Source organism: Saccostrea echinata, unplaced genomic scaffold, assembly GCF_033153115.1.
Source record: "Saccostrea echinata isolate AGI-Se365-2 ecotype Australia unplaced genomic scaffold, CSIRO_AGI_Sech_v1 ptg000049l, whole genome shotgun sequence".
Classification (NCBI taxonomy): domain Eukaryota; kingdom Metazoa; phylum Mollusca; class Bivalvia; order Ostreida; family Ostreidae; genus Saccostrea; species Saccostrea echinata.
In genome coordinates this window covers 2,876,733-2,903,149 of record NW_026889798.1, presented here as the reverse complement: position 1 = coordinate 2,903,149, position 26,417 = coordinate 2,876,733, and the positions used below count along the sequence as shown (strand labels likewise).

Genomic DNA, 26,417 nt, shown 5'->3' with positions numbered 1-26,417 from the left:
TGAGCCGTGAGGGATCTTTTTCGTGCCAACACCTACTGCGACACGAGACCTCGATTTATACATTCTCATCCGAAGGACCAGTCTCCAGATCCCGCAGTAGATTCGAACCTGCGACATAAGGATCAGCTCCTTATTCCGCGACTCTAGAGCATACGCTCTAACCACTGCGCCACGCTGGCCACTAAACCAGAAAGAAATATTACCTATTGAACTTTGTCGTCTTTATCTAAATATATATTTTTGCAGATCTTTTGTCCGGATTTTCATGTTTGAATTTATTTTCCACAAATATTTTTCTTTAGTGATAAGCATGGTTCTTGAAATTTCACTTCTAATCATTTTTGAAAGAAATACCATGTGTTGAACTCGGTCGAAATGTTTATAGTGGACATTAATCTTGTCAAGATGTCATCTCCCCATGTTTTCAGATTCGAAAGCGTGTATGTTTTTTTTTTTTTTTTTTTTTTTTTTTTTTTTTTTTTTTTTTTTTTTTTTTAAGGAATATAAGGATTGTTCACTCAAAGAAAAACCCAGTTTACTGTCAGGTTGACAGTTTTCTCTGTGTTTAAAATATTTGTTATCCACTTGATGGCAGATAACTGAAGAAAATGTTTCTTCAAAATGGATGAGATAGAGAATGAAAAAAAAAACACATTGAAAATATATGAAACATTACACAATCCTAAACAAAAAATAACTTAAGTATATTCTCGTGCAGATTTCTTTCTTTGATGTTTAACTTTCATACTTTGGAATTATACTATTTTATTATTCGTATGATGGCAATATAAGAAAGAAATACTACTATTCATATGTACAACTTATCTTTCCTTTATACTTAAAAAAATCCCATTTGAGAATTGAAAATTATGAAAGCTTACAACTTTTTCATTGCAAAAAAAAAAATAATAAAAATAAATAAATAAATAAATAAATAAATAAATAAATAAATAACCTGATTTTTATATACCTCCTGTAGTCCAAATTTGTTACTTTGATTTATTATGTATAGTAAAAGTTTAATTTGATAAACTATAGGAAGTAGATTAATTTTTAGCTTTACAATCAGGGAAAAAATGATACTTTAACGCACAATAGTAAAAACTTAATTTGATTTTCTTTTGTGGAGACTTTATACTTTGACTTACTACAGTAATATGCTTTTGTTTGAGGCTTAATCCAATTAAACCTTAGGAAGGCAATTTTTTTCAATATTAAAAACCAATATAAAAACCTTCTTACAATCCATAGCATACATATGTTGAGTTACATTGTTTCTTTATCACGTACATGTACATGTACGTAGCGCGTAGCTCAGATTCCATTTTTTTTTTTTTTGGACGTATATGTGCAGCTACACGGACTAGTTTCTTTCTTGACATAATTTAAATATTTTAAGTAAAAAAAAACTTTTTTCAAAGATGTTTTACAATACTGGAGGTTATTTTTTTAATTTCTGTGGCATAACCAGCATCAATATTGCCACCTGTATTGGTTGTCAAATTATTTAGCTAAGGATCTGCATAACTACATTAGGAAGCATTAATAAGGATTAAAATGAGTAAGCAACATATTTATAAAAATCACCATTTAAGTTTTTAACGAAAAAGATCCCTGTGTTCTGGTAAAAGAAAACTAAGTCTGATATCTAGAACTATCTTTTAATTGATTTTTTAAAAAGAAATCTGTAATATTCTGTTGCTATGTTGTTGTCTACACTATTTTTAGCTCTTCTGAGCCAAAGACTCAAAGAGCTAATGCTATGACCATTTGTGCGGTGTGCATTAACATTTTTTTTTTTTGGAAAATGGGCCATATCTCAAGAACCCCTTAGTCATTTTTTTTTCAAATTTGTCACAGAGTATACTTGACCCAAGGACTTTCAATTATACGAAAACTAGGGATGGGACCTCCTTAAACAAGGGGAGATAACTAAGGAAATAAAAAAAAAAATAAGTGGTTGCTAAATCTTCTTCTCAAGAACCACTGAGCAGATTACCAAACTTATGTACAAGAATGAGGGTATTTTGTAGATTGAAATTTGCACAGGAATTGCCCTAAGGCAAAGGGCGTGGTCTCAAGGTCACTTCAAAGTTGACCAAAATTTACGTTTTGTTTAATCTTTTATATTTTGCCCACTATAAATCCTAGGATCATCAAATCTTGTCAGTTGATGCATCTTCGGACCTCATATCACGTTGACTCAAAAGTAGGTCACGGTGACCTACTTTTTGAATTTTGCAGGTATTCATTTTCATTTTAATTTTGATGCATAAATTGAATACTTTTAAGCCTATGATAATCGAAACTTGTCAGTTTATGCATCATGGGACCTTGAAGTATGTCAACCAAAAAGTAGGTCACCATGACCTACTTTCTGAATTTTATGGCTTATCATTTTCTAAGCACTAAAGGTCAGTATTTCAGATACTAACAGGTTTATAATCATCAAACGGTGTAAGCTAATGCACCTAGAGGCCTTAAAACAGATTTATGAAAAAGTAGGTCACAGTGGCGTACTTTTGGAATTTTACAGGTACATGTATTCATTTTCAAATTGCTTTAGGGGCATATTTTGGAAACTTTGAAGCATAGAATCATCAAACTTGTTCAGTTGATGCATTTGGAGTCTCGGAGTGTGTGAACCAAAAAGTAGGTCATCTTGACCTTTTTTGCAAATTTCAATTTAAATATTTCAGATACTAATTGGCTTAGAATCATCAAACTTTGTCAGTTGATGCACCTTGAGTCCTCAGAGTGTATCGACCAAAAAGTAGGTCACCGTGACCTACTTTTGCAATTTCATGGATTAATTTCAGTATTCACGTAATAATTGGCTTGGAATTACCAAACTTTGTCAGTTGATGCATCTTTGGTACCCAGAGTGTGTCAATCAAAGAGTAGGTCACCGTGACCTACTTTAGGAATTTGATGGCTAATTTCAGATAGTAATTGGCTTAGAATCAACAAACTATGTCAGTTGATGCATCTTGAGTCCTCAAAGTGTGTCAATAAAAAAGTAGGTTATTTTGACCTTCTCTTGGAATTTTTGGCTTTTTCGGTTACTAATTGGCTTTGAATCATCAAACTTTGTCAGTTGATGCATCTTAAGTCTTTGGAGTGTATCAACCAAAAAATAGATCAATGTGATCTACTTTTGCAATTTCATAGCTTAATTTAAATATTTCAAGTACTAATTGGCTTGGAATTATCAAACTTTGTCAGTTGATGCATTTTGGCTACCCGGTGTGTGTCAACTAAAACGTCGATCATCGTGAACTACTTTAGGAATTTGATGGCTATTTTAGACAGTTATTGGCTTAGAATCATCAAACTTGATGCATAATGAGTCCTCGGAGTGTATCAACCAAAAAGTAGGTTCCTGTGACGTACTTTTGCAACTTCATACCTAAAATTAAATATTTCACATACTAATTGGCTTGAAAGTATCAAACTTTGTCAATTGTTGCCATGCTGACCTAACTTTTGAATTTCAAGGTTTTATCCTTATATATAGGTTACCAAGAGGCTTAAAACAGATGAGATTATAGGTTGTACAATTTTCAGAAGAGCGATTCAAAGCCCTTGGACCTCTTGTTTCCTAATTGTTGTTGTTGTTGTGCATTGTCTTAATTTGATTTTTTTAAATGAAAGTACTACTTACAGTAACATGAAAGTACTTCTTACAGTAACAACGTCATCGCTTTTTCGCATACTTCTTACCAAAAATGCTTTCTAATTCATATCTCGTAAAATGTTACAAAACAATGTTTCTCCACATCACATGATGTAAAGGTAAATGCGTCAATATAGGATTGACTATATAAATTATTTTGTTCATTGAGAAATGATTCTAAAACAACGAATCGCACACTTTATGAAAGCCGAAAACAGCAGGCAGAAACTTGCTTTGTTGCATGTCAGTAAGCAAACGGTCAACAATAATACGTCGAGTGGAGTGCAGTGGCATATTAAAAATATGATTTAACCAGATATCTTCTGGTTAAAAAAAATCTAGAAATAAACTTGCTTGTCTATACACCTTAATACACGTACAACTTGATTTACAGTTAACATGGTTAATACCCTGTATAAAGTTGATGTGCAGACGAAATAAGTGAGAATGTGAGAATAACACTCACATCAGGAAAATTTAGTCTAAGGTCTTCCTTATTATTCAATGTTTATAACCTACATAATAATCTTTCTCTAGTTTGGTTTTCAGTTTGTACTAAATTCAATGTAAATTGTTACTTGTTACAAATAAAAAACGCAAAACACGTGCTTCTTTACAGAGTTATATCCCTTGCCATTCCCAAAATTAGTCATTGACAGCAATTACCTCGCTTAATAATTTATTTGAATATTTTTCTTTTCTCTACTCAACAAGAATTTTTATTATATACATGTAATTCAAAAATAGAAATACATGATTAAAATATTTCCTTTAAAGCATACATAGAGAAACAAAATATTTACAGAAGCTGAATTTAAATCATGAAAAGAATATAATCACTCGATAGAGAGAGTATTAGTTTATAACACATTCGCATTCTTACAGTTATTGAAGAGACTTTAACACTGACAATCGTTGTATCACAACGTACAGGGAAAATAGTTCGGTTACTACTGCTCACATTACATTCGTCGGAAAATGAACAAAAATAATTCTCCGTAGAAATACATTGGTTCAAAGTGATGAAAGTAAGGAAATTGAATTATTCAGTCATTAATTAATTTAGTTATAATCTAGATCAGCTTGCAAATATCTTTTCAATATAATACAGTCAGCCTTAACCATATTTATGTCATGATTAACTATTTTTAAAATATACTTGCAGATTATAAAACTTTATGCCAAAGTCATTAACATTAAAATGTAAAAGTTGAAGATTTTCAAGCAAAAAAGTATCGCACAAGTATATTGACATTTAAGTTTCGGTGTGTATATTTAATCTTGAATTGTATTAAAACACTTTCATACAAGTGTAAGTTGCATATGGTTTACCCATAATAAAGGCCCTGCAATTCTCTGAATAAAAATAATTTTGGTACATGTAGAAAATCAATTTCTCGAAAGTTTTTTTTATTATTGTTTTGTGTCTTAGAATTTTCTGATGCTTACAAATAAATTAAATGAAAAAAAAATCTTTCCTTGGTTTAAGAAGTAAAACCGTAAACTTAATATTAGATACCTTTTACTGATTTTGTATCATCACATATATCAAATATTTCCTCATGCACCTCCAATCCTTCAGTAGATTTTACTTCTTTAATTTCTTCTTCACTACAACCAAGCAGTCGTTTAAGTAGCGTTGTTTTCCCCGCCCCAGCACATCCTACGATCATCCCCCGGGCATGGTGGATCGTCTGTGTTCCTCTCTTAGCGTACTCCACATACCGCTCTCTGGCCTCCTGGTCCCAATCTAGTATTTCTTCTGGTACACCCACTGAAATCAACAGTTATGAAGAATAAATCAATAATTCACAAAAGGAATAATACATGTTTTTATGCCCAAGGATCGAAAGATCCCGGGGGTATATTGTTTTTGTCCTGTTTGTCTGTTTGTCTGTTTGTCTGTTGTCAACTTTAACCTTGCCCATAACTTTTGATTGGTTGGAGCTATGACTTTCATATTTCACATGTGTATTTCTTGTGACAAGACCTTTCTTTAAGTACCATCATATTTGACCTTTTGACCTTGACCTTGGAGTTTGACCCACTTTTGCAAAATTTTATAAGACTTTAACCTTGGCCATAGCTTCTGATCAGTTGGTGCTTCGGGCTTCATACTTCACATATGTATTCTTTGTGACAAGGTCTTCCTTTGGATACCAACAACTTTGACCTTTTGACCTTGACCTTGGAATTTGATCTACTTTTGAAAAACTTTAACCTTGGCCATAACTTTTGAACAGTTGGCGCTTGGGGTTTCAAACTTTACATTTGTATTCCTTGTGACACGACCTTCCTCTGGACATCAATCTCTTTGACCCTTTTACCTTAACCTAGGAGTTTGACCTACTTTTGAAAAACTTGAACCTTGGCCATAACTTTTAAACGGTTAGAGCTAGGGCTTTCATACTTCATTACGTAATCCTTGTGACAAGACCTTCCTTTGGATACCAACCATTTTGATCTTTTGACCTTGGCCTAGGAGTTTGACCTACTTTTGAAAAACCTTAACCTTTGCCATAATTTTTGAATGGCTGGTGCTAGGGCTTTCATACTTTACATATGTAATCCTTGTGAAAAGACCTTCCTTTGGATACCAACAACTTTGACCTTGACCTTGATGTTTTACTTACTTTTAAAAAAACTTTAACCTTCGCCATAACTTTTGAACAGGTTCAGCTAGGGCTTTCAAATTTAAAATTTTTTTTAATCTTTTGGCCTGGATTTTGACTTGCATTTGAGAAACTTTAACCTTCGCCATACGCTGCCATACGGGGGCATCAGTGTTTCACAAACACATCTTGTTTACTTCTGTTTCCAGGGGGAAATTCTAGAATTGAACACTTTATGCTCTCCAACATCAGTTTTCACATGAACACAAATAATAAGAGCCTCAAAAAGATAAAAGGCTACTTTTAACCTTCTCGATAACTTCATTTTAATTGCTGTAGAGATTGATTTCCTTTTTAACTCTGTTCACATATTCTATGGAATGATAACATCGCTTTTCTTTTGTATCCCAACCGCCCCTTTTGGGTTTTTTATTCTGTTTGTCTTTTTGTTTTTATTTTCTTTTATTATTATTAATTTTTTGGTCTTCTTTAAGAACGACTCTATTCCTTTTTAAATGTAATGAAAATGTTTCCGCCTCCACAAGAGAGAAAAGGATGATAATGTCCAAAGGTTGATGGACGATTACAGACGACAGACTGGATTCAATAGCTTACCGACTCAGGTTTCATAATGAAAATAAGGTTGATATTTTATTATTCGTGAGGCAAACATAGATTGTCAAGAAATAAAAATCCTGATGAATGGGGCCAATGTCTGGACAACGTTTGATTCTTTTTATATATTTTAGAGATATTTCTTCTTTGGTTGAGACTTACATGGATTTTCAAAAGAGGATAATATATACATCGTACACTGTTTTTTTTAATATACAGTGCTTTTGGACTCTTTTGTCCATTTCCCTTCAAAATGAAATACTTTATGCTTCAGGTTTAAGCATTATTTTTAATGGAATTATAGATAATTTTGTCAGAAAAATGAACAATGTATTTTACTGTCAGAGAATCTTATTTGTTAAATATATACAATTTTCATACCACTGTACTTACAGTGTTTTACACCACATGCGAACTTGTGGAAAATTTATTTAACGAAAACCAAGGGAAGATAAAAAGGAAAAATTTATATTTTCAAGAATGATGTTAGTTCAGAAACATCATAATACAGTCAACTTCAGAATGTTCACAAACGAACACACGCACAAACGTTTTGATAACTCGGAATAATTAAGAGTGAAATCAATATTTTCTTTCTTGTTTTGATGACGGAATATCCTGTGCATTTAATGTTCACTTCCACGATTGTCCTTCATGCAAGACTGATTATTTCTCAAAAGAAGTACGACATTCACTCAAAATGACACTTTTACGCATGTACATGTATGATACATAGAGGTCGGATACTTTAGGACAGAGGTATGACACTTATTCTTTAAATCAACATCAATTTCATCAAATCTACTATGATGTGATACTAGAAAAAAGTGAAAAGCAGGTTTGACAACAAGTTTTCTATATCTTCAAAAGGGAAGTTAAAGCTAATGATGTTGACATAAAGGATGTCGTTCCCTTTCTCACTGATATTCATTGATCTTCAATTTATTTATGTGCATAAACATGAACAGTATGAAAGGAATGGTGATGTTGAGGCATTATCTTGTACTATAAACAAACGTAAGTTTGAATTGTATGTATTCATGGCAAAACATCGCATATATTTACTTAAAGAATTTTCTCCATCTTCGTCTCATTCATTCACGATTTCGAAAATATTCATTATGGGGGGTGGGGGGTAAAAATGCCGAAATATAGTATATTATAAAAGGCGCCTTCTTATGGTGTGATCCGTTAAAAATACATGTGATGAACATCTTTGCATGTCAAGGAATATTTGCTTGGTAGTGTCTCCCACCTCCCCGCCCCCCCCCCCCCCCAATAAAAAAAAAAACAAAACAAAAAAACATGAAAATGTTTGGTTGTGCCCAACCACACACCATACCAAAACTGAAAACTGATTCATTAGGGATTGAACATACAATCTGAATGAACAAAAACAAGCATGTTGTTTATTTGGTATCCGATACCTCTGTATCCGGTCTTATATAGAGAAGATTAAGGATCATTCATCGATCACAGAAAGTGCTTATAAGAAATATAAATAAATCGAAAATAGTAACGGACACTTGAATTGTTAAACGTAATACATGTACATTATGTTGGAAAAGAAGATTAAGTCTCTTTAAGGCCGGTTTACACGGTAATACCTGTCGTATACAACTTGTCGTTTACTTTTGTAATATATTCCTTATATGTCTACACGGTAAAACAGGTTTACATTCCACTCTTTTGTTATTTAAACAAACAAAACGCCCCTTTGAAGAAGTACAGTTTTTTTTTTTTCATTTTGTTGACATGATGGAAGAACAGGAAGAGGAAGATAGTTATCTTAATGTGCATTTGGATAATTTCATTTCCACTCGCTGTTGTGCCAGCAAAGAAGATCTAGAGGAAGGCCACGGGTCAGACAATGGATCGGGAGGGGAGTGATCACTATGGTGCATATCAGAACCACTTTTTAAATTCTAGAAATTTTCTGCGAATGGATATATGGCAAATTTTGATGATCTTCTGGACGCAGTATCCCCGGCCATTTATAAAGAAGCCGGACACATTAATGAGAAATTCAATTTCAGCAGCAGAACGTTTACTCTTACACTGCGTAAATTTTTTGACCACCGGTCAAATATAAAATTAATCGTCTATTTGAAATATATTTAAGAAGGAATGCTACACTAAAATTTATTTGATGGATCTTCAAAACATCAATTTTAAACTAATTAGATTTTAGCATTGAAAGATTGATATTCGATCGCTCTTAATTATTTGATACGATTTGTTTCAAATTTATTCAGCGAAAATGTTAAAAAAAATTACATTTTAAATTTGAACAAGCCATAACGTATAAAAATGTTGAAATATTCTTTTAAAATATTGAATTGGTCAGTAAAGCATAAATAGATCACCCAAATCCCAGACCACTGATTGGCCAAAGATAGAGAGTCTCATACGACTTGCTGTACAGAATAAGAGACACGCTCTATTCGAACGCGTGGAATATATGACTCCGGGAAGGTTTAAATTCCGTGTAATAGCCCCGTACACACGGTAGCATTTTGATGTATATGACAAGGTTTATACAGCTTGCTTTACCGTGTAAACCGGCCTTTATATGCAGTACACTGCACTTCTGTATAATTTCTGACACATAAGACAAACCACTGTATTAAATGGTACTGATCCTGGGATGATAGCCGACTACTGGAATGACAGGCCCTCGAGCCTCTTCATTGAAACTGAATGAACAAGAATGAAAAAATGTTTATTTTGTACCCGATATTTCTATATCCGGTCTGATATAGAGAAGATTAAGGACCATTCATGTACCACAAAACGTGCTTTTAAGACCGTGGATAAATACATGTGTATATCGAAAATGGTACAGGACACTTGATCCGATAATCTTTATACATGTACACTAGTTATTTTTGAAATAAATATTTAAGTCACTTGGAAATCCCGTTAATGTAATACAAGTATATCAGTGCATACAATTTTAAATGCAGGGAAAGACTGTACTGAATTCTTTCTGACACATGAGACAAGCCATTATGTACAATAGATACTTTTGCTAGATATCCTGGGATAGTAGCCGACCAGTGGGATGAAAGGGGATAGCTTATTTTTATTTTATCTACATAAATAATCAGTGTAGTCTAACTGGAATGTCCCCTTCAAACACAGACACACACGCACAAAAGAACCCTTTCAAATGTTCAGTGCTCTCGCCACTAGCATAAAGGACAAGATAGGCTAAGATCCCTTTTTGGCCCCTGGTTTGGGATGTATTTTAGAATGATGCTACAATTTATCAATAGAAACCTGTTGTTACCCCTTCCACAAAATGAGTATTGGTTCTAAGTTATGGGATACACGGAGGTTACAGGAAGGTCAGAAAATATGTCAATTTCCAAATTTTCTCATTTTTATGTAAATTTTCATCGATTTTACTGCACATTGTGTTTAAGAAAACATAGAGCACAACCTTGCCTATCTACCAAATTTACATATCTCATACACTAGTATCAGATGTGTCTTATGTATAAAAATCTCAGATAGGCAAGCTTGTACTCTATGTTTCCCGAAGTGAAAAGTATCTCAAAATTGACGAAATTCCACCAGAATTGAGGAAATTCGGGAAAATGACCTACTTCTGCACCCTCTTGTGGCCTCTGTGTAAGCTTTGAATCAAAATTAGTGCTGGTTTTAAAACAAGCATTATTTTAAGTTCTTAACTACGAACTATCACAATTTTAACTGTGTTCTGATTTTTACATCAAATAAGGGGCCAGATTCGGCCGTTACCGTACCTTGTCCTTTAAACTTTGGTCTTGATTGGGTATACTGTTCTTGTTTACCAATATGCACAAATGGGAAATTTAAGAGCTACTAAAATTTCTCCTTTTAGAACCAGAAGAGATTAGGAAAAGTTGCTCTATCTTGTATTTTAATTTTAATCATTCTGTTTAGAACGACATTAATAAAAAAAATTAAACTTCAACGCCGGGTCTTTTATGGCAAATATCATGCACGCCGTCTTTTTTTCTATTTGAGAACAGAAAATTAACATCCACTCATGAAATTCTGACAGGCTTTCTACCTTGATCTCCATATGAAATACATATTTAAAGAAAAGGGGTTAGAAGCCTTTCCTTAAGTGTGCTAGAGATGTAGCTGGATTTCCCATAAATAAAATTGAATGGAGTTGTTGATTTGAAAGAAAGGTTCATTTTACCTCAGGAACTGAAAGAACTTTTTTATATTTACAGTTATTTATTATAGCTAGTATTATATATTCTCTCTGGAGTTTATAACGTGAAAAATATATACTTCTAGAAATAATAATAAAACAATTAATAACTTGTTGGAAAGAATTGTGCTTATATTATACATTTTTCTCAGAATTCTGATATATACGTTATACAATTTAAGTTGATATGATTTTTAAAACAAAAATATATAAACCGTTTCAAAATAATTTAAATGATTTAGTTACACGTTCTGTGAATAAAAATGACATTGAATTATACTGATTGCTTGTGCTCAAACATAGATGCATTACATTTACAGAGAAATAATACTCACAACGTTTACTGATCCTGCCATGAAACCCCCAGTCAGACATGGTACAGTGTGTGATGATGTCCAGCTGTAGTTTGTCTATGAAGAGGTCGTACATCTTCTCCGGCCACTTCGGTACATAAAGACATCTCTCTCCCTCACTCCTCTCATAATCCCAGGACCTGAAGTATTCTGATATCACATCATGTGACGCCGTGGACAGGAAAAACTCCACATCACTGTCCTCCACTAAACACTCCGTCACAAAGGAGTACATAAGGTCATGTCGGAAATCCTCTGATATAAAGGTCATCACACCGTTATGTGTTTCTGTGATTCCAGCAGGAGGATCCATAAAGCCATCATCAGTGATATCAGGGAAATATCTGTCTCTGATTTTGTCCCTTGTGATTCTGTGTGATTGTTCATTGAGATTCAGCTGATATTTTTCAGTTAACAGTAAACAGTACAGTACACATCTGACTTCTGGTGAATAGTTATGGTGTTTACCTGAAATTATGAAATTTAAACATTAAAAAAAAATTAAAAGGTTTAAAGTCATACATAAGCAAAATATTATTTACCTTTCATTCCATATCATCATACAATATCTTTATTTTTCAACTGAATATAAATGGCACTAGACTCAAGCTCTTGTTATTTGTACTAATATCTGAAGGCAAAACTTGTCAGTAGCGGATGATCCATGCGGATTAGGTGAGGGGGTATATAATTTATATAGTGAATAAACCAACAAATAATCAATCAACCTACCCCCATCCCAACCCGGATATAAGAATTCCCTGTAAAGTTAATAGGGAAATATAACGGACGATCGATTAAAACTGTCTTTTTGGATTTATATTTTATTAAAATTGTACGAAGTATACGTATAAACCTAAGACGGTTTATCAAAATCCCAAACCGATACACGGAATGATTTGAATCCGTAATCGGACTACCTCCATTACCCTGATCTCTCTCCTCCTATCCCTCCACATAGAGAGAAATGGAGGGTGCTTATCTTGTAGTTTTGCTAGACCTATAAATTATTATAATTTATAAATGACAGCAGAGTGTAATTGTCAACTGGTGAGTTCTCACTTTATACAGCTTTAACTAGAAGTTACCAGAAATTCTATTCATTATTAGGCCAAAGAAAATAATAGTCTTGTTTCCTGCTACGAGCCTGAAAAATTAGATAGGTAGGTAGGAAAATTATTTATTTTATTTTTTTTCCGATTGCAGTTTTTGGATATGAACTAATATAAGACCTAATTAAATATGTCACAGGTCAATATTGTTTTTAAATCGCCCTCGTGGCACAGTGGTTAGAGCGTCTGCTCTAGAGTCGCGAAGTAAGGAGTTGATCCTTACGTCGCGGGTTCGAATCCCTCTGTGGGAAGTGGAGACCGGTCCTTCGGATGAGACCGTATAAACCGAGGTCTCGTGTCGCAGTAGGTGCTGGCACGAAAAAGATCCATCACTGCTCAATGGCCGTAAGTGCCGAGTAGAGGACAAAATTTGCAGCTCTCCACCGGCAAGTGGTGGCGTCTCCATGCATATGAGTGAAAAATTCTCGAGAGGGACGTTAAACAACATACAATCAATCAATCAATCAATCAATCTTTTAAAATTATATTCATGTCTTTTGATGCATAACTCAAGTGGTATTTTATGAAAGTCCATATCTAAAACAGAGAATTTCATGAAATGATTGTTTTTTATTAACACGGAAACCGATTAAGTGACAGAACGATGAAATTCCGGGAATTCCCGATTTTAAAACTTTATGGTCGGGCGCAAAAAAAAATAGGGTCGGTCGGGTAGCAGAAAACAGGGTTATTATTTTTTTTTCGGCCTTATACACCAATTTACCGGCTATAAGGACAATAGCATTATCTCCCAAGCCAGGAATTATTTCCCGAGGCGCCGCCGATAAACTTGATAGTGTCCCAATAGTCAGTAAGTAGGTGTTTTATTATACCGAAGCCGACTTTACTTGACGTAGAACGTCACGATCCGGATAAAAGCATATGAGTTCCGAGATGAAAAGCGAGGGAAATGGAATGCTGCCGGTGAATAGTTTGATGACTATTTCACCATGGGCATATACACTGTCGTGTATCCGCGCCGGTTGTGACATGTTTGGATGCAGTGAAAATGGCGTAAAATGTACAAACGGCGAATTCTGTGTACCATTTCCCGGTCAATATTTCGGTAAATATTAAATCATTTATTCGTTTTTGATCGAAATTTTACAGACATTTTGTTTATCAATATGATGTGTTTTACTTTTGTTTAAATAATATATTTAAAATCTGAAGCGGACAAAATAAAGGAAAATCATTTTACGAATAAGGCATTGAAAGTTTAATTTGTTTTCCATACAAAAAAAAATGTATAAAAACGCGTTTCATTTTATGTATCCGTAACAAATATATTACAGTTTGGATAATGAGGATGTTCTGGTTTGGATGCAAATTCAACATTTTGATGTTACGGTTTGGACAGTCTATATTTTCAAATTTCTAGATCTTGTAGACAAATGCGAACCAATTTGCTTGTTCAAGATGCACTTAAATGGAGAAAAATGCCGTATATATGATGATATAATTACTAGTATCATAGAACTTTATACAGACAAAATACATGTAGATTTTTTTACTTTTGATTTAATATACAAATGTTCACTCCCCCCCCCCCCCCCGCATGATTTTTAAGGAAAACTGTCTATTATTTTCCAGCCGTCCCCCTTTTTTTTCAAAAGCGATGCTTCGTGCCTGATAACATTAAGAAACATACAAGATTAGTGTTTAGTCAGATTGAAATAAAAATGAATATATTTATATAAAGTGTACCCCGTATATTTCTCTATATCTCATTTAAAATTCATATTTCTTTCTTACTCTCTCTTTCAAAATTATTGGGCGACAACCGCCGCCCATGCCGTCTCTTTGCCGACGCACGGTAAACAATGAGTTACAAAGAAGTCGTTGACCGACTCTTAACTTGATGACAACCCCCCCCCCCCTTTCTAAAAAAACGATACTACGTGTATGACTTCATTTAAAAAAGGCATGAAAAATAACATGTTTTGAAAGTCAGACAGAAAAAATATAATTTACTGAGTGTATTCCATCAACGGTGACTTATCAAAAAGGAAGTCGTAGACTGCCTTAAACTGGATGAACCTGGTCATTCCTGCCTTCCTGCCAGACAATATACAAGAACGCAATGATTGTGACAAAAAAGATCACTAAAGAAATGATATCTGTTTAGTTTCACAACAAAAATTGATGTTTGGCCATTCAAGCTACAAAAGCAATCGGAACGTCCCGGCTGATTCGTACGAGTTTAATGTTTGATGATCATGAAGGTGACAGAATCGTCCGAAGTCTGCCGAATGTCACATAATTTGGTGAAGAATGAGAAAATGTAACTTTACAATACAATAAAAGTTCTAAAAATGATTGTTTGTGGCATGTACATGATCATTAAGTTACAGTCCTATCAATGAAATGAAAGAAATTTTCCAAAACATTCAAAAGCTAGAGTATGGGAATTTTTGTAGCTTACATTTACCAAGATTTGTTCTTAATAAAGAAAAGTGGAAAAATTACCTTTGACAAATATTTCATTTACACTTTTTTGTCCCCTGCTTTCACTGAAAGTGGGGGTATTAATTTCGGTCTGTCTGTCCATCCGTCCGTCTGTAACACTTTCGTTTCCGCGCGATATCTCGACAAGCTTTAGAGCCTTTTCATGAAAGAACGAGTGCACTTATGGGCCCCGGTAAAATGTTAGACAATGAAGAATCAAATTAAGCATAATTTTTCATCTCTGATTATTAATTGATATCTAAACCATCAGACTGAACAAATTTTATCGGTGAAATTCATGAATATACAAAGAGCAAGGCCATACAATGTGGTAGGGGTCAGCCGACATTCGTGATTTTCTATAGTAAATCGAGGACGGTCATTCAATTCAACAGTTCAAAACTTTTGTTTACTGTCAGCCTAACGTCGTACAAACTTGTGCGAATGACAAAAACGCATTATACATTTATAAAACTTGTGTGAAAGTAGGAAATTTGTACAAGATTAGGCTTGTACTTAAAATATTAAAAATATATGAAAAGTTCAATGTTTTTTCCTATAGCAAGCGAGAGCTTTTAACCTGTATGACCTTTGTTGAACCCACCCGTGGAATAAATTATTTAAAATACCGGTAGTCACGTGAGTTCTACACAGGTAAACATTCCTCAAAGGTGCTCACTGTAAAAGATAGCCACGTGCCGCATAGAGAAGTTTGTATGTATTTGGTTTTAGGAACACGGGAGGGTTAGGAGAGTTTAGTGTCGTTAAAATGTCATCATACATAGAAGCGTCAAACATTTCAAACATTCATGCAAGACAATGGTACCGGTATTGAAAGTCACCTAAATACACTTTTTCTCATTTTAAAATTTAAATGGAACTAGTGTTAATACTAATTGTATTATTTCAAATGCAAGCGTGCAAATTTCTTAGTTTGATCACTATGGCTACAGGCATCTATACAACTTCATTCGATTCTTTTTCTCAGGTAGAATAGCACAAGAAATATCATTCGGAAAACGCGCCCGTCAATGATCCACCATCAGTCATGATCAGATTGTTCAAGTGTCCGATTTAAATGTCTCCCTTGATTTAAATTAACGAAACTCAAAACAGGTTTGGTATGATTTTCCAGATTTGGTGTATCTATAGGCATTTAAAAATCTTCATTTGTTTCAAATCCATGCTGATTTAGGTGTTGTTTTAACGTGATTTTAATTAGAAATATCCACTTGTGTTTTACTATTACCAAAAAAGAACAATTTGGTAATATATTCTAAAGTAAAACGGCAATGAAAAAGGGCCCATTAAGCATTGCTTAAGTGCACTTGGCCTTTTACACAACAACTCCCTATGGCCTAAGGAATACCCCTATTGATTTGGGGGTCAAAAGGTCAAGGTCATAAATTATGTTTGTTTTTTACACTTTCGTGTCAACGCGACATCTCGAGAATCCTTGGAGCTTTTGAAATGATGGCCTAAAGAAGACTCCTATTTATTTTGAGGTCAAAATGTCAAAGGTCAAGGTCGTTTATTCATATATTCTGTTTATGTGTAATATCTCAGGAAGCTTTTGAGTTTATGCAATTAAATTTTATGCCATATCTCCCTATGGCTCCATCCGTCCTTCTTAAAGTGTCTACCACCCCCACCCCCCGCCCCTAGATGTCCGCAAGCTCTTCTTTTTTCCTTAAGCGGAGGACACAGATTCTCTAAATTGGCTAGTTTTTAATGCATTTGGATAGTGTTTCTAACAAATATTTAGTGAAGACAAAGCTTCATATTATAAAGCAGTTTTGAATGCTAGGATGTCGTTGTCTTACTTTTTAACATTTTTTTTTAATTTTAGTAATTGTTTTCAAAAACTCGAACAAGAACATTTATTATTTCTGGAATTTATATTTACATACTAAATACTGGTATTTTAATTCCTGTATCACGATACGTATTTCATAATCACATTCCGGTTTACGGAAATAATCGCTCATCTTTACCCCCCCCCCCCCCCCCCCCCCGCTTAAGGGAAAAAATGGATCCCTTCATTGTAGTAACCGCTAAATGATAAAACGCCGCTTAATGATAGAAATATCATTAAGCGTTGCAATTACAACGCTTAAAAGATCAACTCTAAATGCCATAAATTATTGCATTAATAGTTGGCATTCTCAACCGCTAACGCTAAATCGCCGATTAATGATAGAATTGAGAATGTCAACTATTAATGCAATAATTTATGACATTAAGCGTTGCATTGTAAAGCTTAATGATATTTCAATCATAATAAGCTGCGTTTTATTATTAGCGGTTGCTACACCACATGTAATTGCAATCAACCGTCCCAAATTTTATCTGGTAAGTTATATAAAGTGCATGTGCACTTAAACATAAAAGCATTGCAATTATAGACAGGATCTCATTATCTATTTTAAAGTAGAGCTGCAGGCACGTAGTATCAGGGGGCAGGGCCTGCCCCCCCCCTTTTTTTCCAAACACAACTTTTTTTCTATTGAAAATGTACCTTGAAAGGCTGCCCCCCCCCCCATTTTTTTTGTATAGACAAATAAGTGTAATGTAGTAATATATGAAAAAGATTGGGACGGAAAGAAGTTCGACTACCCCCCCCCCCCCCTTCGAATTAGGATTTTCGAGTTTGGACAGGGTTCGAGATTGAACAAAACAAATACCCGTTTTTTCAGGTAAGTTGAATTTTTTTCTCTCTGGCTCTCTCTCCCCCCCCCCCCCCCACTTTCAAAAACGATGCTACGTCACTGTGCTTGGGGAGTAAAATGTTAAGAGGGAATTCCATATTCATGAAAAACTTACTTAGGATGGTGAATATTTTGGGAGGGGGGGGGGGCTCAGTGACCATATTTAAGCTTTTAGAGCTATTCATTCTCAGGAAACCTTATTGTGACTGGGGTTGCATGATCGATACATTTAGGGATATAGTCTACACTGAGGAAAAAAAACGCAAAGTTCCCTGTTTAAGGTACACTTTGTTTAATTATCGATGTCGGACAATAAAAAATTATCTCCCACCATCCCCCACCGTAAGGAAAATAAAGTTGGTCAGTATTTTGCAGAATAAGGTCTAGTTTCACGTTTAGTGCACAGGGGCTTGCTCCCGGCGTGTAATAATTATTTTTTTTAAAAATTCATATAGTACGGTAATACTGTTGCTTTAGTATTACCGTATATGATTTTTTAATTAATAAATAATTATCACACGCCGGGAGCAAGCCCCTGTGGTTTAGTGTGCACTTTTTTGTTTTTATTTATCGAAGTCGTACAACTAAAACTTATGTGCCCCCACTACTTCCGGTGAATACTGTAAAAAACCTAAAGGAAAATGAATAAAACATTTCAATTATATTAATTTTCTTACTTGGTTTTCTGTAAGCTTTGTTGTCGATGATGTAAATGTCATTGTGTGGATGGAGACCTATACAGGATCTCACAATGTCAGCAGGTCTCCTGTATCTCCAGAGCCACGTCACGTGATCTACACTGTCCTGTGATCTTCCTCTGTAATGTACAGCCTCCCCTCCTCTTCTTAGATCCATTAGAAATTCTTCTCTTTTATCTTCAATCTCCTTTAGTATTTGGTTTGAAACATTCACTGTAGAAGAAGACGATACTGTCACAGTGTTAAATTCATTACTTCAACTAAAATAAAATTAAGTATAAATATACATGAAGGTACATTTAATATCCGACGAAGTCGATTAAAATGATTTAATCACCATTTACCAATTAAATTCACAATATTTTTACATGTACATCTATCTACAGTGTGTAGCAGCAGTATAAAAAACCTATGAAGTAAATATAATAGTCAATATCTAAGGAATCATATCATGAAATATTTAGAGTAATGCTGACTTTGTCTTATTTATAAATATATCAATCTGCAAAATTCAGTTAATTACTTGAAACATTTTCTGTATTTGGAAAATAAATAAATTCCTTTACACTGACTTACATATCTGGTTTATCCCATCATATATATCCGTGTCCTCCATGGTGACGTGAGTCAGTATGTTCATCTGTAGACGGTGTATCAGTAAGTAATCATAGTAACCAGCACTCAGTAAGTAATCAGAGTAAGCAGTAATCAGTGAGAAATCAGAGTAACCACCACCACAGACACACTTCTCTCCAGGTTTTCTGTTGTATCTCCGTGATCTCAGGTACACACTGGCTGTGTCATAACTACTGTAAAGGAATGGTATATAAGTCTTTATTGATGCTATCCTATACATTGTCTCATCCTTTGTGTCCTCCGTTATCTTGTCTTGATCTTCCCAAAGGTAATCACGTGACTTCAGTCTGTCCAGAGTCTGCTGTGCTTCCTCACTTGTTACAGGATTCTCTTTATCGTACACTCTCTGTCGTATCTCATTAAGCATGTCCAGCCACTCTGTGTTAGTGAAATCAGGAGGACCGGAGTCAGAACACAGAAAACAATATAACACGGATACCTTGTCATCAGTTAATGTGGAGAACTGATCTAGAATATAATGAGTAACTCAATATGAAATGATACATGTACATATATATAGTTTAAAGGCCCTAGATTATTTTATTGAAATTACTGAGTGAATACTTTTTGGGGGGTGGCTCTTATAACTCACCTCTTGTTTTTTACTTAGAATAAAATTAAGAGTTGCCTTAAAAATTTTTCTGGTGATCAGAAAGTTGTACTATTGTAGAGGCCAGATTAAATTAAAAGTGTTTGAAATCACAAGTGAAGGCCAGTACAATTTATCAAACTGTTTAGATCTCTCTCAAGCAGTTAAATTGAATTAAAGATTTTTTTTTGATAGAATAACTAATTGTTGCAGATTCGATGCATATATATTATCTAAAGAACGAGCTCGAGGTTAACAATCTTTTTTATGCAATATGGCAGAGTCCTTGCATTTAATTGTAAAAACGGAGTTTTCAGAAAATGAAGAGTGTGACTGGAAATCTCTACAACCCCAGCCCCCCTTTCCCCTTTCATCATTTTCATTTTGAAATTCAGATTTGTTAAACTGCCTCTTTTAATTATTGTCGGCTTTTCAGCATTGTAAAACACATCTACATCTATGTGCCTGTCAAGGGGGGGGGGGGGGGGGAGGTATTTAAAACAGTGGCGTGCAGATTTTGAAAAGATCTCTAATACACACAAAAACTAACTTAGGGAATTTTTATATCCATTGATTAAGGTCGAGTGTTAATTCAGATAATATCCGGAAACAACTATTAAAAACTTGATATTCTGTATGATTTAAGGACTTTGAATTTGTTAAAACAATTTCTTCTCTAAATCACATGGACGGGTTTATTCATTAGACAGTATTAAATGAATGCCAAAGCCAGGTCATAATATTTATGAATATATGACCTTGTCTTTTCATCTTCTTAAATTAAAATCAATAGGGGTCTTCTTAAGTCATGTAATTGATGCGTTATGATAAAAAATATCTTTGCAAAAGCATAAAGACTTTTTTTTTTTACTTTTACTTTTCATCCATATATGAACTTGTGACCTAGACCATTCATCTTTGGTCTCAAAATTAATAAAGGTCTTTCTTATTTAGAGGGAATCCTCACTTTATTTTTCATTGCAAATCTAAAAAAAAAAACAAAACAGAAGTCTGACAAGACTGTAGTTCTACTGGTTTATACTTATAACGAAGGAAGAGAAAAGTAGCACTTGAATTTGAAACTTTTCAACAATAATAAATTTAAAAACAATGATCATTGGTTTGGTCTTTTTCTTTGCAAGATATATTGAAATCAGACCAGAACTGTAGGAGGAGTAGCATTTTGAAAATATTTCAAAGACATTTCTGACTATTCTTAAAAACCATGGCAACACCGTTCATCGAAATTAAAAACCGACATTCAGAATTATGTATGTTAGTGTAGTCTACTTCTTTGCCAAGTTATATTGTCATCAGACCAAAACTTTAGGAGTAGCATTTTGAAAGTATTTCAAAGGCATTTCTATTTTTAGTAACTAGGCATCATCGGTCATTGAAATCAAAAACTGATATACAGAATTATGTATCTTAGTGTAGTCTACTTGTGTGCCAAGTTATATTGCAATCAGACCAAAACTGTAGGAGAAGTAGCATTTTGAAAAATTGTTTACAGACAGACAGACGGACGGACAGACAGCTAGACGGACGACGGACACCTTACTATCGCATAAGCTTTTCTGGTCTTCGACCAGGAGAGCTTAAAAAAAAACTAAATTCTGCAAAACCCGAATTTCATACCCCTTTCCTTTAATCTCAAAATAAGTAGATTCTTTGAGTCACGTGTACATTGTAAGATTTCATTACACGACTTATAGATATATCACCTGGAAATTTAACAGTTACAGAAGGACAGAGGAACGGACGGATAAACAGAAAGGTCCAGATCAATATATCAATCCCATTTCTTTTAGCTCAGAGTGGAACAATTAAATGTTTATTCTATGAAAAGCTTAATTAACAAAAAAAAATAATAATAGATATTTGAGTTAAAAGACATGAGAACAAAAATTCCGACGTCTGCAGCTTTGATCTTACTCAGACACCTACGTGTACATATTGTTTAACAGTGCAGGCCATTTCAGCTTTAGTCCATGGGCGGATCAAGAGGGGAGTCGGGAGGTTGAAGGTTGTCCTCCTTACCCCCGGAAATTGTGGAGTAATTTAATGTATAAAGTAAAGTAACTAAAAATGGCCTTGGATCCCCCTCCCCTAATAGAAACGCAGATCTTTATTAAATTTGTAGGAAAAGTCACAAATACGGAGGTACATTTAGGACACGTAATTATTTTTTTAAGATACCAGGAAAAATTTATCTCGAGAAAACGAGATATTATCTCGTGAAAACGAGATAAAATCTCGAGAAAACGACTTATTATCTCGTCAAAACGACATATTTTCTAGTTAAAACGACGTAATACCTCATGAAAACGACTTATCTCAAGAAAACGACATAATATCTCGTGTAAACGAGACATTATCTCGTGAAAACGAGATATTATCTCGTGAAAACGAGATATCTCGTGAAAACGACTTATTATCTCCACTAGACAAAATGTCGTTTTCACGAGATAATATCCCGTTTTCACGAGCTATTATGTCGTTTTCACGAGATAATAAGTCGTTTTCACGAGATAAATTTTTCCTGGTATCTTAAAAAAAATAATAACGTGTCCTTAATGTACAACGTACATAAGACCGCGGAACATTGGTAATATGCAGCTTACAGTGTACGTCATTTCCATCTGTTAGTGTCAAAACATTTGATGATAGGTAATGAACTGGGGGAGTACCATCCGGCGTCCGCATGAGAAACAAGAGGCCCAGGGGCCACATCGCTCACCTGAGCACTATGGCTAGAAAAAAGCAGAAATCAGTTCAGTCTTGAAAGGTTGAAAAGTTTAAATATAAAAGGGGGGGGGGGTCATGAATTGAACAAATTTGAATCTACATTATCTGAGGATGCTTCCATTTAAATATGACCAATCATGGCTTTGCTGTTCTTGAGTAGAAGATTTTTAAAGATTTAACCTATGTATTCCTATGTAAAACTTTGATCACCCATTGTGGCCCCACCCGACCCCCAGGGGTCATGTTTGAACAAACTTGAATGTACACTAACTAAGAATGCTTCCATATGAATATGAATATGCATATCATGGCTTTGCTGTTCTTAAGAAATAGTTTTTTTTTTAAAGATTTTTACTACGTGTTCCTATGTAAAACTTTGATCACCCATTGTGGCCCCACCCTATCCCCGGGGGTCATGATTTGAACAAATTTAAATGTACACTATCTGAGGATGCTTCCTTGTAAATATGACCAATCATGGCTTTGCTGTTCTTGAGAAGAAGATTTTTAAAGATTTTTTCCTATATATTCCTATGTAAAACTTTGATCGCCCATTGTGGCCCCACCCGACCCCCAGGGGACATGAGTTGAACAAATTTAAATGTACACTATCTGAGGATGCTTCTTGTAAATATGACCAATCATGGCTTTGCTGTTCTTGAGAAGAAGATTTTTAAAGATTTTTCCTATATATTCCTATGTAAAACTTTGATTGCCCATTGTGGCCCCACCCTACCCCTGGGGGTCATGATTTGAACAAACTTGAATCTACACTACCTGAGGATGCTACCATATAAATATGACCAATCATGGCTTTGCTGTTCTTGAGAAGAAGATTTTTAAAGATTTTTTCTTATATATTAATATGTAAAACTTTGATCGCCCATTGTGGCCCCAACCTATCCTCGGGGGTCATGATTTGAACAAACTCGAATCTACACAATCTGAAGATGCTTCCATGTAAATATGATCAATTATGGCTTTGCTGTTCATGAGAAGAAGATTTTTAAAGATTTTTCCTATGTATTCCTATGTAAAACTTTGATCGCCCATTGTGGCCCCACCCGACCCCCGGGGGTCATGATTTGAACAAACTCGAATCTACACTATCTGAAGATGCTTCCATGTAAATATGACCAATTATGGCTTTGCTGTTCTTGAGAAGAAGATTTTTAAAGATTTTTCCTATATATTCCTATGTAAAACTTTGATCGCCCATTGTGGCCCCACCCGACCCCCGGGGTCACGATTTGAACAAATTTGAATCTACACTATCTGAGGATGCTACCATATAAATATGACCAATCACGGCTTTGCTGTTCTTGAGAAGAAGATTTTTAAAGATTTTTCCTATATATTCCTATGTAAAACTTTGATCGCCCATTGTGGCCCCACCCGACCCCCAGGGGTCATGATTTGAACAAACTTGAATCTACACTACCTGAGGATGCTTCCACATAAGTTTCATATTTTCAAGCACAGTGGTTCTTGAGAAGAAGACTTTTTAATGATGCCATTAATTTTTCACAAATTCTTAATTATCTCCCCTTGGAAGAAGGCATGGCCCTTCATTTGAACAAATTTGAATCCCCTTTACCCAAGGATACTTTGTGGCAAGTTTGGTTGAAATTGGCCCAGTGGTTCTTGAGAAGAAGATGAAAATGTGAAAAGTTTACAACAACAACGACAACAACGACCACAACGACAACAACGACGACAGACAACGGACAAATTTTGATCAGAAAAGCTCACTTGAGCCTTTGGCTCAGGTGAGCTAAAAAGCATTGGATTGAAATTCTACCTTGAAATCCAACTCAGATACGCTCGTAAGCACATTGATTCTGATTTATAAAGAGGACAAATGATTTCAGTTTCGCAGTAGCTTAAAGTATATATTCAGAATTTTCTGCGCAGTGTTTTTAAAAAAAAAATTCAAGAGGACAAACTTTAGATTCTTGTTGGGGGAGGGGAGTAAAGATCTTGAAAATAAATAAGAAAGTTTTCGAGTTTTGACACATCCAACCAGGCACGTACGTAGTTTCAGGGAGACTGGGGGGGGGGGGCTACTTTTTTCCAAACTTATAACATTTTCCTATCGAAAATGCTCAAGGAAAGGCTGGGTTTAGCTTATAGTAAAATCATGGTAAATTTGTATATTTTATTAAATTTCGTTATGAAAGGAAGTCATAACCCCCCCCCCCACCCCACCCACCCCCCACCCCCCCTCTTCCCAACCAAAAAGAAAAAGAAAATATTTTTCGAGTTTGGCCAATTTTCCTCTTTTTTATTGCTTCCAAAAGTTTTTTAGGGGTAAGATGTATGGCTGGCCCCTCAACTTTTAAAAACGATACCACATGCCTGCACACATCCTCCACATGTTTCCTTGTCAAACTTTTTTTTTCAGTGAACAAAAAAATTAAATAATTTCGCTTATCATCCTAGAATTAAATAATGTACATGTATATTCTGACATATTAAGGTACATGTATGAACATAATCTGACTCGACAAAATTTGTCAGCTCTACCCCACCCACTAGATTTAAATGGCTGGCCCCATCATCTCAAGCCACGGTCCAGAGTTCGCTCATAGCTCTTTCCAGAAAGTAGTTCAACACCCTTACCCCGCAAAACATAAATAAATAAGTTTTTCACGTTTGAAAACTTGGGTGACCCCTCCCCCCCCCCAAAAAAAAAAAAAAAAAAAAAAATTCTGGGTCCCAGCCTGTAATTGATACTGGTTTTAGTAATTCAAAAACCCTAGCTAGGCACAAGTGTATTGTCAACACTTTTCTGCTCTTTCGTACAATGTGAGGATCTGGTGGTTCGAAAATGCTCTCGGAGTATTTCAGTCATTATATTTATAAAATAAATCAATAAAAATGACACTGAACCTTCCCCGAGGAAACACCCATGACATGTGTGTCTTTGAAAGATTCCGAATAAATTACTAATTTTTTTTAATGTTCTATATTAATTATATACACTGCTAAAGCAACACAACTATCTACAATAAAACTCGTTTACTACAAACACGGATATAGCGACGTTTTTTGCAATCCCCGGCAAAATTCTTAACTATTCAATGTAAAATTTTACAGACATAACGAGCTCGGATATAGCGAATTTACGGCTGTAGCGAGCTGATTTTGTGTCTCCTAGAAGTTAAATATAACAAAATTTACATCTTTTATAACGAAGTTTTAAAGATCTTATTTTTTAAAATATTGAACTGATAATAATTTTGTAAGTATAAATATCTGAAACTCAATTCATTCCAAAACTTTTGAACTCCACGATAAATTTAATATTTTAAACTTCCCTTAATACATTTGATAGTCATGCTTGAAGGAAAAAAAAATGATATAACGAATTTGCTTTATATACTTTAACGAATTCGTTATAAGGATATAACGAATTACGGATTTGCAGGTCCCCAGAACTTCGCTATAACCGAGTTTTGCTGTATATAAATGTGATTGAATTATTAATACATGTATTTGTTTTATACTCTAATGGATATAAACATGTAGCTTCATCTATCAATGAAATGTAATCTTTGTTTCTGTATAATTGAAAAGCTATTTTAAAGAAGATGTTTAAAGCTCGGCAAATGCATTTCTTTTCTTTTTCTAGATAAATGCTCACCTGATATCTTTGTCTTCCACTCGTCGTAATGGCCCACCAAACGTAAATCTACGAGAGAAAAAATACCAGAATTAGGCATTTCAATAGTCCAATTCATTCATTCATCTTTTATTTTCTCTATAAACTAATAAAGAGTGAACACTTAAATAGCCATACGCCATATTATTTTTCACAGGGTTATTTTAAACCCTTCGTATTCCTTACACCTGACTGTTTTTTACCTGGGGCTCGTAACCATATTGTAAAGAGCCATAGCTGCCTTTCCGAGGACACGACTCAAGAATGTAAAAGGAAATCACTTGTTACTATTTATAGATATACCTTTTTCAATTCCAGATCAAACGATGTAATATGCTTTGAGGACGA

General features: G+C 34.5%; 1 protein-coding gene across 1 annotated transcript in view; it reads right to left on the bottom strand.

Annotated features, from left to right (window-relative positions):
- Window positions 1-5,187: 5,187 nt before the first annotated feature.
- The window catches only part of LOC133203264 (uncharacterized), a 218,427-nt gene continuing 197,197 nt past the window's right edge, over window positions 5,188-26,417 (bottom strand). The window contains exons 3-5 of the mRNA XM_061339080.1: window positions 18,412-18,645; window positions 11,449-11,934; window positions 5,188-5,450 (exon numbers count right to left, since the gene is read on the bottom strand). Of these exons, the coding sequence (XP_061195064.1) occupies window positions 5,188-5,450; window positions 11,449-11,934; window positions 18,412-18,645 (983 nt within the window). The remainder of the gene's footprint in view (window positions 5,451-11,448; window positions 11,935-18,411; window positions 18,646-26,417) is intronic.